Source organism: Anguilla rostrata, chromosome 13 (assembly GCF_018555375.3).
Source record: "Anguilla rostrata isolate EN2019 chromosome 13, ASM1855537v3, whole genome shotgun sequence".
NCBI lineage: Eukaryota > Metazoa > Chordata > Actinopteri > Anguilliformes > Anguillidae > Anguilla > Anguilla rostrata.
Genome location: NC_057945.1, coordinates 30,722,635 through 30,738,136, shown reverse-complemented (window position 1 = coordinate 30,738,136; position 15,502 = coordinate 30,722,635). Strand labels below are relative to the sequence as shown.

The window sequence follows — 15,502 nt, the reverse complement described above, 5'->3', positions numbered from 1 at the left end:
CTCATAAACACACACACTGATACTGCAGCTCATAAACACACACACACTGATACTGGAGCTCATAAACACACACACTGATACTGCAGCTCATAAACACACACACTGATACTGCAGCTCATAAACACACACACACTGATACTGGAGCTCATAAACACACACACTGATACTGCAGCTCATAAACACACACACTGATACTGCAGCTCATAAACACACACACTGATACTGCAGCTCATAAACACACACACACTGATACTGGAGCTCATAAACACACACACACTGATACTGCAGCTCATAAACACACACACCGACACTTGAGCTCACAAACACACACACACTGATACTGCAGCTCATAAACACACACACTGATACTGCAGCTCATAAACACACACACCGATACTGCAGCTCATAAACACACACACACTGATACTGGAGCTCATAAACACACACACTGATACTGCAGCTCATAAACACACACACACTGATACTGCAGCTCATAAACACACACACACTGATACTGGAGCTCATAAACACACACACTGATACTGCAGCTCATAAACACACACACTGATACTGGAGCTCATAAACACACATGCATTTTCTCGAACAGACAAGCAGACAGACGGAGGAACGGACAGACAGACGGAAGGACCCACCTGCTCAGACCCCATAGGCATCCGCCCCATGGCCATGGGGTTCATGCCCATCTGCCCCTGCATTTGCCCCATATGCGCTCCATTCCCCCCGTTCACTGGCATGGACCCGTTCATCATCATGCCCCCGTATGAGCTGGGGTTGCCCTGTTGGGCAAGTTGCTGCTGGGGGTACATGCTGAGACACAGAGAGAGAGAGATAGAGCACTTTCACTCCCATGCATAAACAATGAAAGCACACATTCTTATTTACAAAAACAGCACATTTTCCCCCTCACACACCCACACCAAAAAGGAGAAAACATTCTTTCAGTCAAACATTTTTCTTTCTCACTGAAATACACCCTCACTCACAGACAGAGAGCGCACACTCATTCACAGAGAGAACATGTTAACTCTCACAGAAACACACAGCACAATCTCACTCACAGAAACCCACAGCACAGCTCACTCAGAGACACACAGCACATTCTCACTCACAGAAACACACAGCACATTCTCACTCCCATATGGAAACACAGAAAGCATTTTCTCACTGAAGACACGGTGCTCTCTCACTAATACGCAGAAACAGTAACCACAGATAACAGTGTAGCATATAAGTATTGGGCACTCAACAAATGGTTTATGATGTTAGTGTAGCATATAGCTGAAGAATAAGCCAACATACGTATTCCTGGCCATATTGCCCTGCGTCCAGCCCTTCATATCAGCTGACTGGTACATGGGGCCGCCCTGGGGGTGCTGTTGCATCATGGGATTCTGTGGAGGACCCAGGCGACCAGGCATCATATTGTTGGGGGGACTGCCAGCTGAGCGTGGAAATGAGGGGTCCCCCTGTTGGTTCATCCCTAGAATTACACAGAGAAATAGGAGGATTTTAGGAGGGCACAGCCAAGAAGAATGTTATATAAATTATATAAAATTATATAAAACAACAATTGCATCATATTTAACTTTACTTCTCTGGTTATAAAAAAAAAATTTTTTAATTAAAAAAACATTCACACACACAGTCAATGCCACTATGCACAACACTATCAGAGACAGTGTTTCAGTCTATGCTACTCTCCTTCAGAGAGGTGAGCAGAAGACTACATTTGTTTTTTGGATTCAGTTTTAAAATCAGTGTCGTGCATGACATACTGGATAAAATGAGGAGAGATATCTGTAACCATGGTACCATGCACAACAGGATATGATGTCCAATGTAGCTAATAAGCAAGCACAGCAGACCCGTGGCTAGCACACATGGACTGGCTTTCTTTAACCATCAATTCACAATCATTATACATATGGCTCACTACAGTGACAAAACAGACATTCACTGCAGACACACAGACAGCTCTCTATAATGGTAGATAGGGACTAGGTAGTAACTGTAGTCAAGGCTAAGTTAGAACAGAAATTTAGAATTGATGGAAAATTCCACCCAAGCCCATGCTTCCTGACTTGCTCTGTAATTTTACCATAACCTTATATTGTGAATACAGGAAGAAAGGCACTACTACGCATTTCAGAACAATAGTTCAGCAGACGGTACACCGGTTAGTTTCCCCATGATTTTCAGTGAGTTGACTGCATGCACATGTGACAGATGTCCACTAGATGGCAGAAGATAGATAGAACCCACCACATTCACATGGAGTGCCTCAAACACTGATATGAAGCACAGTGTGTACCCCTGAGTGTGACTTTATAACCAGAACATGTTCAGAACATTACCAGAACAGCCCACAGACAGACCCAGCAGAATACAGATGAGGCTGGGTGGGTGGGGAGGGTCTCACCATAGCTCCCTCCATAGGGGAAGGTCTGTTGCCCTGGCTGGTTCATTGGGGGCCCGGCCATGGGGGGGCCAGCCATGGGGGGTCCGGCCATGGGGGGGCCAGCCATGGGGTTGTCCATGGCAGCGGGGGCGGTGACGTTGGGAGGGGGGCTGAACCCAGCTACAGCCTGCTGTTGCTGCTGCTGCTGCTGCTGCTGCTGCTGCATGGCCATCATCATCATCCTCTGTCTCCTGATCTGGAGGTTCACCATCTCCCTGTTCCGCTGGGCAATCATCTGAGCATTCAGGAACCCAGGCTGACCGGGACAAGAGAGAACAAACCATCACAGGAGGCGACCACCAGCACCATTCCCAAGCAGGACTCGACTCACGTCACAGTCAGCACAGGAAGCTGCATCACTATTCGCCACTTTTCAAAGACCTATTTTCAAGTCCTAATTGAAGTGCTGTTTCCTGTGCTGTGATCTAACTGCTGAATAAAACACTCTGAGGCACAGTTCCGTCTGCATGGCAGGTAAATGAGGGTGAAATTACCTGGGCGCTCATGCCAGGCTGCATGCCAGGCCGAAGCATCGGGCTTCCTGCAGGGGCATTCTCAATCTTCACCCCGAGACCCTGGCGAGTCTGGTTCATGAACTGCCGGGAGAGAAAGAGAACATCAGCCTAATCAGGGACAAGAGCCAATCACAGGCCAGGTTCACATGCTCACCCAGGTCAGGAGAGTGGGAGGGGCCTGGAAACGGGGGCGGGGCAGGGGGAGGTGTCACGGGTATGACTGACAGCTCACCTGCTGGCCCTGCAGTCTCTGCTGCAGCTGCAGCCGCATGGGCTTGGTGGCGCTCATCATGCGCGGCTGCATGGCGCCGGGCCGCGGGTGCATGCCCTGCAGGGGGAAGGCGCCCGGCTGCCCCACGGGGCCCACCATGGGGCCGAAACCCCCCCCGCCGCCGCCCCCGCCCCCGTAGGCCGACTGCATGGCCATGCTGGGGGGGCCGGGGTAGCCCTGGCCGTACATGGGCCTCTGCTCCATCACCAGGGGGGAGTCCGGACCCCCAAAGTGCTCTGGGGGCTGTTCGCCACCCTGGCCCTGTGGGAGGGAGGGAGGGAGGGAGGGAGGGAGGGGGAGAGGAGACACCGTTATCACTCACTGGTCCCGGGGCGCTTCTGTCCCAATCGCTCCCAGTCTGCTCTTTCGTTTATCCATTCATCCACAATCCACAGCAGCTTACGAGACCACTGTGACCAGACCAAGCCTCTCATATGGCCTTAATAAGACCCACGTGCAGCGTAATGCAGGGATGGAAACAGCGCTCGCTATGCGCAGCAGTTTCAGGTCTTACAGGTGGAGGCTCAGAAAGCTGGGTGGACCCCACCAGAGGCCTCACCCACTCAGGATACATCTCACATCTGTGCCCAGCAAGACCTGGAACGGCTCAAAGTGCTGTGCACTGGGAGCTAATCACCGCTGTTTCCATCCCTCTCATGCTATTAGAGCAGCAGGTGACAGCAGGAAGACGTATCCAGGGCTCTACGGTGCTACCATTTTAAGAGCATGTGCTCCTGGAAATTGATGAGTGCTAACTGGAAACATAATTTAGGAGCACATCTTCTCACTGGGATGCATTAGTGCGCTCCTGAATTCTTCTGAAACGTTAGCGTGGAGCCCTGATATCAGTGATGAAGAGCCGGGCAGAGTGCCGCCAGGCCCGCAGCTCGTCTGTAACCGTGCCGACGGGGCCCTGCGCGCGACGCGCCGCGAGCGGCTCACCTGGCTGATGAGGTCGGGGATGCCCAGCGCGCGGTCGATCTCCTCCAGCGTGATCACGTCCGTGTTGTTGAGCAGCGAGTCCAGCTGGTCCAGGAGCGCCCGCTCGTCGCTCTGCCCCTCGCTGGTGGACGGGGGCACCAGCAGCTCGTCCAGGGGGTTCCCGAACTGCCGCCTGAAACACAGCCGGGGGGGGTCAGAGTGACTCTCCTCGGGGGGGGAGAGAACAGTCCTGCCTCTCCATACCCTCACAGACCAGAGGAAGAAAGCACCGCTGCTTCAGACTGCTGGCTCTGCATTTTCAGTGTTCACAGGACACCTGCTTGTCTGTACAGAGGTAAAGCTTCTAAGCATATTTTTTATGAATGAATGAGACCCATGAAAAAAGAGCCAAAAAGCCTTTGGTAGTACCAGAGCATATTTTGCTTACGGTTTGAGGTTTCAGTGATACAGGTGGATGTGTATACATATCCCTGTCTACCCTCCACCACACACACACATTAGTTACCTTTAACAATGCAATGCATTTCTACACTGATAGTACCTGAGTCTGAGCTGTGGGCTCCCAGGTGGAGAACAGGTAACGGGAGAGGGCTTACCTGCCACGCCCGTTTGGGGGTCCCGGCTCCCCGCCCATCACAGCATCTGGCCACGAGGGGGACTGACTGGGGGGGCCCTGCCCAACGAAGGGCCCCATGCCCACATTCATTTCACCCGGTCCTGGGAAAAAGAAAAAATGCGATTTATTAAAAATGCATTTTAACCGCAAGACTGATTAATACGGTCAGCCTGCAGGGGGCGACAGAAGCATCACACCATCACCGCCATTATTAAAATTATTATAACTACATGACCATTATTGTCACATATAGATTAATTCTTTAGCTGGAAACACAGCTAAAATAACAGCCCCACGTTTTAAAAATGTCAGGGATGCCTTAAGACATTGTGCATACCCATATCCATCAGCTGCTGCTGTAGCATAGACCTGCTGCCCGGCACGCTGTTGGACCTGCTGACCATGGGTCCTCCCATCATGCCTTTGGGGCCGTAGTCCATTCCGGGGCGGACCATGGAGGGGTGTCCTACTGGCCCCGCGGGGCTCCCGCCAGGCCTCCCCCAGTCCCCCGAACCCCCCATGGGGGAACGCTGAGGCATTGCCACCCCCCTGTTCAGCATCGCTAAGGAGACACACGATGCAAAGCACAGGGAATTCAGTGTTTGGCATCACTTGACTTTCAGCCATTTTCCAAAGTTTCATCAGCCAAAATGAATGGACTGTCCACTTCAATTAACTCCGCACGTCAAACAAAAATGAGCATTTCAGTCAGTAGAACGTTTTTATAAATGTCCAAAAAAAATTGGAAGCAGCACACATTTTCCAAACCCTTTAAAAAAAATATGGCCATCAAGAAGGTGGAAATTCGCAGCATTACACACTGCCTTTTACAACAAAATTTGGAAAATGCCCATTTTGGGAGGAGAAAGAGAAATCTGTCCACAACACAGCCTGCCAGGTGACAGACATGAATATTAAACTGTGGAGCGCCTGGGCTCTTGTTGACTCATTCTGACAAGCGCAATTGCCAAATTAAATTTTCCCCGCCCATTTCAGTCATGGAACTCTGTAGCGGTTTCAAAGTCGCTGTTGTGTTCACGGCGGTTTCCCTAAATGCTTTCGCCCGTGTCCCTCCGCTCGGTTTAGAGGTACAGCCCGATCTAGGCCGTGCCTGGGGGGCCGTGGGTCACCCAGCCACCCCCGGCAGTGCTCACAGGACTTCCACTCACCTTCACTAATTCTTTTACTCAAGTGCACACTTTGCAAAAACTTGGGAGCGAAGTTTCGGAGAGTTAACTGACATTAACGTTAAAATACCCCCCGTATGCGCGGTGCGGGTACCCACCCATGTTCCCGGGGACGTTGGCGGGCGTGCCAATCCCGCGCGGGCTGTCCAGGCTCTCCTGCTTGATCAGCATGGGGCACGGGGCGCTGCGACGCCCTGCCAGTCCTCCACCACCAGGGGGCTTACTGTCCACCGACACGGCCCTCTGGAAGGGCGCGCGACTGGCAGGGACGGGCCCCGGGCTCCTGGAGCCTGGAGCGCAAGAGCGTACGAGCTTTAAACTGACAACATTCATCATTTATTCATGTCTCTATATAGCAGATGGCGGCAGTAAATATGTATCATACATAGCAGCGCCGTGTGCTTTAAATGACAGTAATAAACGATGTGGTGCTGCTTTGCTGTAACATTCTAACGTGCTAAGAAAGGTGAATGAAAGTATGAAAAAAGAGTTTTTTCGCACGCTTGGGCGAGGAATAAAACCGAATAATTTATCGATAAAATCAACACTCTTCGGTAAGATGCCTTCATCAGCGTCACCTCAAAACTCCAACTGAACTAACACTTCAGAACAAGAACGTCAGAAATGGCCATAAAGTTGAAAATAACCAAAAAAAAGGTAAATCATAACAGTAAAAATAGAAAATGTTAGTTTAACAAACAACTACATTGAATCTTTTTAAAATGTTCTGAAAGACCAAATCACTGTGTTCATGTGGTGCCAGACCTTGTTGTATAAGAGCACTTTTAACTTGTCCCCTTAAATTGAACATGATGTGAACCTGCACCCTTCTGGCGTCCTGTCCCTAAAGCCTTTCACTATGGCCCAGCTATGATACCTGCTGGCTAAAGAGGGAAGACAGCAGGATGCCAGAATGTAGTTTTGCACTGAGCGAGACACAAACTGACACTAAAATCTACCAAGTGCACCAATCCACCCTAATGCTTTCCTACCGTGCACGCTGTCCTCCAGACACACCCCCTGCTTGCTCCTCCCTTCACTGGCTCCTCCCATTCCTGGCTCGGGGTAAAACCCGGAGCCGGAGTTCCGGAGGCCTCCCAGTATCGACTCCAGGCTGTCCAACTGATAGGAGACAGAGGGGAGAGCTCTACACATGTACTACACCGACACACACATAAATCAAACAGACTTGTATGCACACATGTACTACATGTGTACACGCATATCAAACAGGCATATAATGCACACATGTACTACACCGACACACGCGTAAATCAAACAGACTTGTCTGCACACATGTACACACATATCAAACAGACATGCATGCACAACGGACATATGCGCAACTGACTGAAATAGATGAGGGAAAAGCAGATTAATCCCTCCATTGAATGCGCCAATAATCTGAGGAACGTTATTCTGGTCATGAGCGATAGAGGAGAATAAGACAGGATAAACAGAACAGGCCTGTGGCCCTCCAGTCAGGTGAGGAGCCACTGTCGTTTAAGGTGGGAGACAGCCAACCCGACAGAGGCTCAGACAGACAGACAGACAGACGTACAGAGAGACAGAGACAGACATACACAGAGAGACAGCCAGCCAGACAGACAGCCACAGAGACAGAGACAGACAGAAAGCCAGACAGAGAGACAGAGACAGAGAGACAGACAGCTCAGTGAGTACCTCATCAGGGGGCTCAATCTTGACCTTTCCCTCGGGTCTGTCGCTGGAGGAGCTGTTGCAGTCTCCCTTCCCCTCCTGTTCCTCCAGCTTGGCCTTGATCTCCGCCGCCTCCTTGGGCTCCTCCTTGTTCAGGAGGTAGTGCAGCAGGGCGTGGGTCTTCTCCTTCCGGGGGCTGTGCTGCTCCTGCTTCACCTCCCGGACCCCCGGCCCGCCCCGGCCAGCAGGCCCGCCCCCGGCCCCGCCCGCCAGCTCCGCCCCCCCGGACACCTTGCCGGTGGCCTCGGCGGTGATCTTGGCCACCTCGTCCGGGGTGTTCCCGTTCTGCAGGAGCTTGTGGAGGATCTTGTGCTTCTCCTGCAGCGAGTGGGAGGGGTAGTGGCCCGCCGGGCCCTGCTGCCCCGGGCCGGAGGAGGAGGAGGACACGCCCATGGAAGTGGGGCTGGTGACGCAGCCCGCGGGCTCCTTGGCGTCCGGCCCGGAGGGCGTGGACGGCCTGGGAGGACCCATGGGGTGTGCCCCCCCTACCCCCAGGTCCAGCTCCCCCGTGGGGGACGTCAGCAGCTGCAGCAGCTTTTTGTGCCCCTTGCTGTCCAGCGACCGCCTGGGCGGCTCGGAGCTGGCCACGCCCCCGTCCCCGCCCTCCTTGGCGCTGGGCTGCCCGGCCTGACTGTCGGGCCTGTCACCGCCTCCGTCCGCCGACAGGGGGCGGTGCTGGTGCTGGTGCGGGTGGAGGTGCGGGTGGAGCGGGTCCGCCGGGCTTTTGGGCTTTCCCAGCTGGCTCTGCTGCTGGGAGGAGACCAGGCCCGGTGAGCTCTCGGCCTTGTGGGCCGGCGAGGTCAGGGCGGAGGACAGGGCGCTGCCCACCCCCTCGCTGATGGCCTGCAGGGCGTTGAGCGAGCTGCTGGAGAACGAGCTGCTGCCTCCGCCCCCGCCCGTCCCGCCAGCACCGCACGCGCCCATGGGGGAGGGCATTCCTAGGGCACAACCCAAACAACACATACGCCAATGAGAGACTCCTGGGAACTGACACTTCCTGTGTTTACTCAACTCAAATGGAAACTGTTTAAATGAGAAATGCTTCAATGTAAGTAAAAGAAGAACCCAAAAGCACTGTTAAACTGGCCAGCGATGTCTCTAATGGTTTCTGACTGACTCACTGAATGAGTCAGTCAGTGAGTCAGTCTGAAAAACAGTGAGTCACAGCCAGTGTGAATTAACATAAATGCTCTAGGGCTGCTGCTTCCTGCTGAAGCCAAACAACACAAATATTATTTTCTCCGTCTATCAGATCATGTGCAGATGGCTTTGAGAAATAAAGACTAATAAAAATCACATCAGATTTATGAGACTCGATATGAGAGACCACACCACACATACCTCCTGGGGAGAACTGGCTTGCCGCCATTTTGGGGCTCCCGCGCATTCTGGGGGAGACCATGAGGTTCTGCTGGGGGCCGCTCATGCCCGGGCTACCATGGGAGGGGCTGTTCATGCCCAGGCCGTACCCGCCGCACTGGAATGGAGGAGGCTGCTGCTGCTGCGGCTGCTGCATGCTGGGGCCAGGGCCAGGGTGGCCCATCTGATTCATCTGGTTCATCGGGTTCACCTGATTCATTGGGTGCATCTGATTCATTTGGCTCATCTGACTCATCTGATTCATGGGATTCATAGGATTCATCTGATTCATGGGATTCATCTGATTCCCTTGATTCATGGGGTTCATCTGGTTCCCTTGATTCATGGAGTTCATCTGATTCATAGAGTTCATGGGATTCATTTGCATCATCCTGTTGCCGCCGCCGCCGCCGTACGCGCCACCGCCCACCGGGCCCATGCCGCCGTGCTCGCTCATGCCGTAGGCTCTGCTGGCGCCCATGGGCACGCCTCCGCCAGGCTGGGCATGACCGCCGGCGTTGGCCATGCCCTGCGGCCTCATGCCGCCCGGGTTGGTGCGGTATCCGTTCTGCTCCCTGTGGAGGAAGGCAAGCGCACCAGCCATGAGTGCAACCATCCACTGGCAGCGTCCAGCACTGTCTACAGCTGCATTGACTGGTCGTCCTGACTCTACAGTAACTGGAGCAGTCAGAGAAGGCACTGTCTACAGCTGGACTGACTGGTCTTCCTGACTCTACAGTGACTGGAGCAGACAGAGAAGGCACTGTCTACAGTTGGACTGACTGGTCTTCCTGACTCTACAGTCACTGGAGCAGTCAGAGAAGGCACTGTCTACAGCTGGACTGACTGGTCGTCCTGACTCTACAGTGACTGGAGCAGTCAGAGAAGGCACTGTCTACAGCTGGACTGACTGGTCTTCCTGACTCTACAGTGACTGGAGCAGTCAGAGAAGGCACTGTCTACAGCTGGACTGACTGGTCTTCCTGACTCTACAGTCACTGGAGCAGTCAGAGAAGAGAGGCTGGCAATGCTAAAAGAGACAGTAATGAGGCTGGAGGCTTTTTGGTCTTTATGAACACGCTTGCCAGCGCTGGCCCGTGTGTGTGATGAATGCAGTGTTCACGGTCGGACGGAAAGGCAGTTACCTCTGCAGCAGATGGGTGGATATGAAGCCCTGCGGCTCATTGGTCACGTGGTTGCGGCACAGTTTGCTCTTGGTCTGTGCCGTGACCGGAGTGCCGTCCGACAGCGAGAAGCGGTACAGCGGGGTCTCAGCGTGGCCCTGCATGAGAGCTGAGGGCACAGGAGGAAACCATGACGACCGCATCACTGACGCAGCAGGCCAAACCTGAGCCATGACGACCCCATCACTGATGCAGCAAACCAAACATGTTCCTGATGCGCTGCATCACTGATGCAGCAGACCAAACCTGAGCCATGACGACCCCATCACTGACGCAGCACACCAAACCTGAGCCATGACGAAACCAATGACGACTGCATCACTGATGCGTCGCACCAGGCCTGCGCCAGACAGTTACCCTGACAACTGTATCAGTGTGCCACACCACATCTCTACTGTCATTTTCAGTGGTGATCAAGCCCCGCACAGCATAGGTGAACATTCTGCATGCATCCTCACACAGTGCATGTGAACCCAAATTATAAAGTCTTTGGTCCACACGAACAGACACCATGACTACAGCAGGCTTGATAGCCAGTGGCCACAATATCCACCAGCCTGTACCAATGAAACTGCATTGCTGTGGAGTGCGCAGCAGTCCAAGCGACACAAACTAACCAATAAAAAACAGCAAATGGAGTCTGAAATCATTAAAGGTGGGTTTAACCTCATACCCCGTCATCTAAAACCCAACAGATCTGACCCTGGCCTTGCTAGAACATGTTTCGAAACATTAAACCTATTTCAGAGGTGTAACATAGTACTGGGTGTGGTAAATACGGAAAACCACTCTTTGAACTTTAGACTTGCTTTCCCAGTAGGAACATTCAGAAAGGGGTGTGGCCAAAGACGCGGCGGGGGATGGTGACGGATTGCGCAGCGGGGGGGTGGAGAGCTGACGGAGGCGCTGCTCCTACCCTCTTGGTAGTGGCGCCTGTGGGACCAGGGCTGGCCCTCGCTGTGGTGCAGGAACATCTGGATGCAGCGGCGCAGCAGGTCCTCCCAGCCCGGCCGCATGGTGCGCAGCGAGTTCTGGTCGATCTGGATCAGCTTGCCTGCCGCCGGACAGCAGAACGGACTGGGATTAGAGACCCACGCTGGGGGGGGGGGCGATTCGGGGCAGTCCCGAAGGGGGGGACAGGGAGGGGGGACCGAGGCCTTACCTGAAAGCTCGTGGTTGGTGTTGAAACTCTCCGTCCGCTCCACCGCAGTGATGCGCCGCGCCACGCATATCATGCAGGACTGCAGGTCTGCGCAGGGAGAGAGGCAGACGTGAGCGCAGTTTCCCAGCTGCACGGGTGCCTTCTAATGCGGTGACTCACACATGCTGGTCAAGACTGAACTGGACTTTTACACATCTCTGCTGGTACTGCATACGCGTGTCTATGGGTAGCCCCGTTCAGGAGCGGGTGAGCGGCCCTTACCCTCCCCCTCCTCCATCATGGCTTTGGGCTGCGTCAGGGCGAAGCACTGCATGGTCTCGTACCGCGGGCTGGCCCCCGCATCCTCCGCCGGGCCGGGGACGTACTTCACCAGCATGCGGCAGTTAAAGGTGTGGCTCTTCTGCCGAGGCGCTTCACCACCCCACGACACGCCGTTCACTGCATCAGAACACACACACACACACAGACACACACACACACAAACACACACACAAACACGCACGCACACACACACACACACACACACACACACACACATACGCACACACACACAAACACACACACAAACACGCACACACACACACACGCACGCACACGAACACAAACACAAAGACACACACTTTTCTTAATAAAGGCATGACTTGTGTGGAGTTGTGAGGCGTCGTGTGTGCGTGCGCGTGCGTGCGCGCGTGTGTGCGTGTGTGCACCGGTACGCGCTCTTACTGTTGGACTTGGGCAGGTTCTTGTGGAACTCATCGTGGTCCTCCTCGTGGAGGATGTTGTAGACGCTGGTGTTGATCAGCTCCTCGTGTTTGTACTGCAGGTACTGCGTCACGTTATCCGACACAAACACGATGTTGCCTTCCCGGTTGACCACAAATAAGAAGCCGTCCAGAGCCTGCACAGGAAGAACACCGACCCCAAAAAAGCAATGAGACACAGGGCTTTGCACTGACACCTTCCATCCTTTTAAAGCAAAGGGCGGCCAGATCAAAACCTGAAGCAAATCTGTTCAGGTTTTCAAATTCATGGACCCAGTCAAGGATACATTTCATCTTGTTTCTCACTCATTTCGAACATTGTCATTTTTTAAAATGTCATTTAAAACATATTTTTTAAATTATATTTACAGGCCAAAATAATCAATGCATCAATAGAGTGTAAGTACACTGATGCTGTATGTAGTATACTTTCTGATCAATAATGGGATAGTGATGCTTCATTAAAACCCATAATGGCTGAAGCTTCCTGATGCTTTGAATCAGAGATGTTTGAACCTTTGAGAAGGTGCGAAATCAAGGCTTCCTGAACCCCGAAATGGGTGGAGCACACTTGTTTTAACCAATTGGTAAGCTCCACTCATTTTGGAGTTTGAGCCTTGATCACTGATTTGCAGGAGGCCTTCAGGAGTAGTCCTGATCTGGACAGAAAATCCAGTGATGAAAGCTGTGATTAGTCATGCCTATCTTATACCCAGTCTCTTCTCTGATGGACCCTGTATCACCTCATGAATCAATGAGCCGTTTTCAGTTGAACCCCTGACCTTTGTACGCCCCCCCCCCCCATGCCTAAGCCAGGCTCACCTGAAGCAACAGCGGCCCCAGGTGGTCCTTGTCGATGACCCCCTGGCCCGTGGAGGACACGTCGGCTTTCTGGACGTCATCATCATTGGAGGATGCTTTCCCTGGAGACGGAGAACACAGACCGAGTCCTGATTCCAACTCAACCAATCGCAACCGTTCAGTGCTTTTCATTACCACAGTCAAGACTCATAGTAAAGGCACCATTCAGACAGCAATAATATCAAATCTCATTCAGATGAACAGATACTGCCATGTTTGAGAAGAGCACGTGGTACTGTGAGCAGTAACAGAGCGTGTGCAGGGTGGTGTACGTAAGCAGAAAGGAACAGAACGAGTGCAGTCCTCTCTCTCTCTCTCTCTCTTCACATGCCACAATCTACAGAATCAACATCCGACAGAGAGGAGGTGCTATAGGTCGGCCTAGTTTTCAGCTCGACGGGAGGAAAAGGGGTAAAATGAACTTCTCTGAGAAAGAGAGAGAGAGAGAGCACAGAGTGAGAGAGTGAACGAGTGTGTGTGGTTTCATTATTCACTTCCTATAACCATGGCAACACCTTCTCGACAAAGTCACAGCTCTTCCCCTTCAATGGAGATGGTAGAATTTCTGAGAAGCATCATCACTTCCTCATTACGGGTTGAATATGCATAGCTTGGCCACTGTCTGGATTTCTATCGCTGTCTTTCTCCTGTCAGTGGCCTTAGCCAAAATAACACACAGAGTAACAGTCTACTCATCTGTCCAAAGACACAGAGACAAAACATCTCTGAACCAGGTTCCTGGAAAAGCACAAGCAAAAAAAAAAAAAACAAGAATCTGGAGATAAATGACCAAACGTCACAAGCCTCAAGCCTCAAGAGGAAATCCAGGGTGGGTCGTCCTGTTGAAAGACCTGGTTTCAAAGCAGTGACACACCCAGTGTGTAGTGACCATCACCCCACTGAGTGGGTACAGCCCATAATCTGATACTGAATTTCAGAGGGCTGGCCCTCCCCTGCTGCTCTGGTTGAGTGGACATTTACAGCCTGTCGGCACCAACCGAGCGGACAAGTGCAGGACCCCAACGCACCAACTGCTCAGCTCAATGGAGAACAGACTGCAAGGATATGACAGCAGGGGGAGGCTGTGAGCTCTTTTCTAAACTCTCCCAAAAACAATGACATTGCAAAAGTGATATAAGCCCAGACCATAGCAGTGCACATTGGGATTTGTTTTTGAAGATCGATAAAATCTTTATAACAAACATTTAATGTCTTTAAAAAAAAGTCAGTAAATTGTATTTTCAAAATCCAGAAGGGGGAGCTGGAGAGCCCAACCTTGCTCCTTGATGAGTCGGATCTGTCGCACGGTCTCCTTGAGGATGGCGCACTTGTCCGGCTTCACGTTGAAGTTGTCGATGTCGCTGAGGTTGGCCGAGATCAGCTCGGCCAGCTCCTCGATATACTTGGTCTCCTGCTCCCGTCTCCTCTTGTCACACCTGCGCAGGCAAACACACCCCCTTTCGCATTACTCACCGCGTCTCCGTGACAACCTCGTGTTTACGAACACAACTCTTTGAATGATAAACAAACAGGACAGGGGTAACCAACGACATTGGAAACGGAGGGGGAAGATAAACACGCCAAGCATCGAGTAAGTTCGAAAGGTTCAAAAAAACATTAAAATACATTAAATAATGCAAGAACAAATTCAAAATGTATCTTGAATATAGAAAACCAATGCGTTGGAGCTGCAGTAGTCTTCATCAGGGTGCAAGAGTGAGTGGCTTACAGCCTTTCAGCACAGAAAAGGCTGTGAGGACTAATCCTCGCCAACCATCAGTGACAGTACACTGGATTCTACCGAAAAGCTCCACTTATTAACATCCTAGCTCTCAGCGCTATTTTTCCTGCAGCCACAGCTGTTGTAGACAGGTGGGTGGGGGTGTGGCCGTGTTTGGGAAGGGGGGACCCACCCGAGGCCGGGCGTATCGCAGGTGGAGAGCTTGCGTTTCCGGTCGGAGCACAGCGGCTCTAAGGAGTTCTCCCCCAGTCCGCTCATCGTAAGCACATATCAGCACCTGCAGGGGGCGACAGCAAGAAGCACACACAGGTCAATATGGGGGCAGGGGACGGGAGAGTGAGGCTCCCTGGTCCCCACAATGGGGTTGAGTGTTCACTGTCAATCACGTGATCACATTAATTAACCAAAACATTGCCCTCCACAGCAAAGCAATATGATTGGTCAAAATCACTGATGAAACACTATGGCTCCACCCATTACAAAGCCTTGCTCTCCCATAGCAAGTGTGGAGCATGCTTGTGGGAACAGTTACACAACATTACTCAACACAATAGACTGTATGCCAAATGTAGCTCATTTCAGTGGGGCCCCATCAAATGCAGCTCATTTCAGTGGGGCCCCATCAAATGCAACTCATTTCAGTGGGGCTCCAACAAATGCAGCTCATTTCAATGGGGCCCCATCAAATGCAGCTCATTTCAGTGG

The 15,502-nt window shown here is 52.3% G+C and overlaps 1 protein-coding gene across 2 annotated transcripts in view; it reads right to left on the bottom strand.

The window, feature by feature from the left end:
• The window catches only part of LOC135237179 (nuclear receptor coactivator 3-like), a 53,587-nt gene that overhangs the window by 4,248 nt on the left and 33,837 nt on the right, over window positions 1-15,502 (bottom strand). For both annotated transcript variants that reach the window (XM_064304007.1, XM_064304008.1), the window contains 20 exons: window positions 14,970-15,074; window positions 14,332-14,492; window positions 13,018-13,118; window positions 12,158-12,332; window positions 11,696-11,872; window positions 11,435-11,521; window positions 11,189-11,326; window positions 10,234-10,381; window positions 9,071-9,663; window positions 7,694-8,667; window positions 7,003-7,132; window positions 6,109-6,300; window positions 5,161-5,385; window positions 4,804-4,924; window positions 4,208-4,379; window positions 3,227-3,526; window positions 2,974-3,075; window positions 2,441-2,735; window positions 1,321-1,501; window positions 654-828 (listed from right to left, as the gene is read on the bottom strand). In XM_064304007.1, coding sequence (XP_064160077.1) covers window positions 654-828; window positions 1,321-1,501; window positions 2,441-2,735; window positions 2,974-3,075; window positions 3,227-3,526; window positions 4,208-4,379; window positions 4,804-4,924; window positions 5,161-5,385; window positions 6,109-6,300; window positions 7,003-7,132; window positions 7,694-8,667; window positions 9,071-9,663; window positions 10,234-10,381; window positions 11,189-11,326; window positions 11,435-11,521; window positions 11,696-11,872; window positions 12,158-12,332; window positions 13,018-13,118; window positions 14,332-14,492; window positions 14,970-15,055 — 4,533 coding nt within the window. In that variant the 5' untranslated portion in view covers window positions 15,056-15,074. The remainder of the gene's footprint in view (window positions 1-653; window positions 829-1,320; window positions 1,502-2,440; window positions 2,736-2,973; window positions 3,076-3,226; window positions 3,527-4,207; window positions 4,380-4,803; window positions 4,925-5,160; window positions 5,386-6,108; window positions 6,301-7,002; window positions 7,133-7,693; window positions 8,668-9,070; window positions 9,664-10,233; window positions 10,382-11,188; window positions 11,327-11,434; window positions 11,522-11,695; window positions 11,873-12,157; window positions 12,333-13,017; window positions 13,119-14,331; window positions 14,493-14,969; window positions 15,075-15,502) is intronic.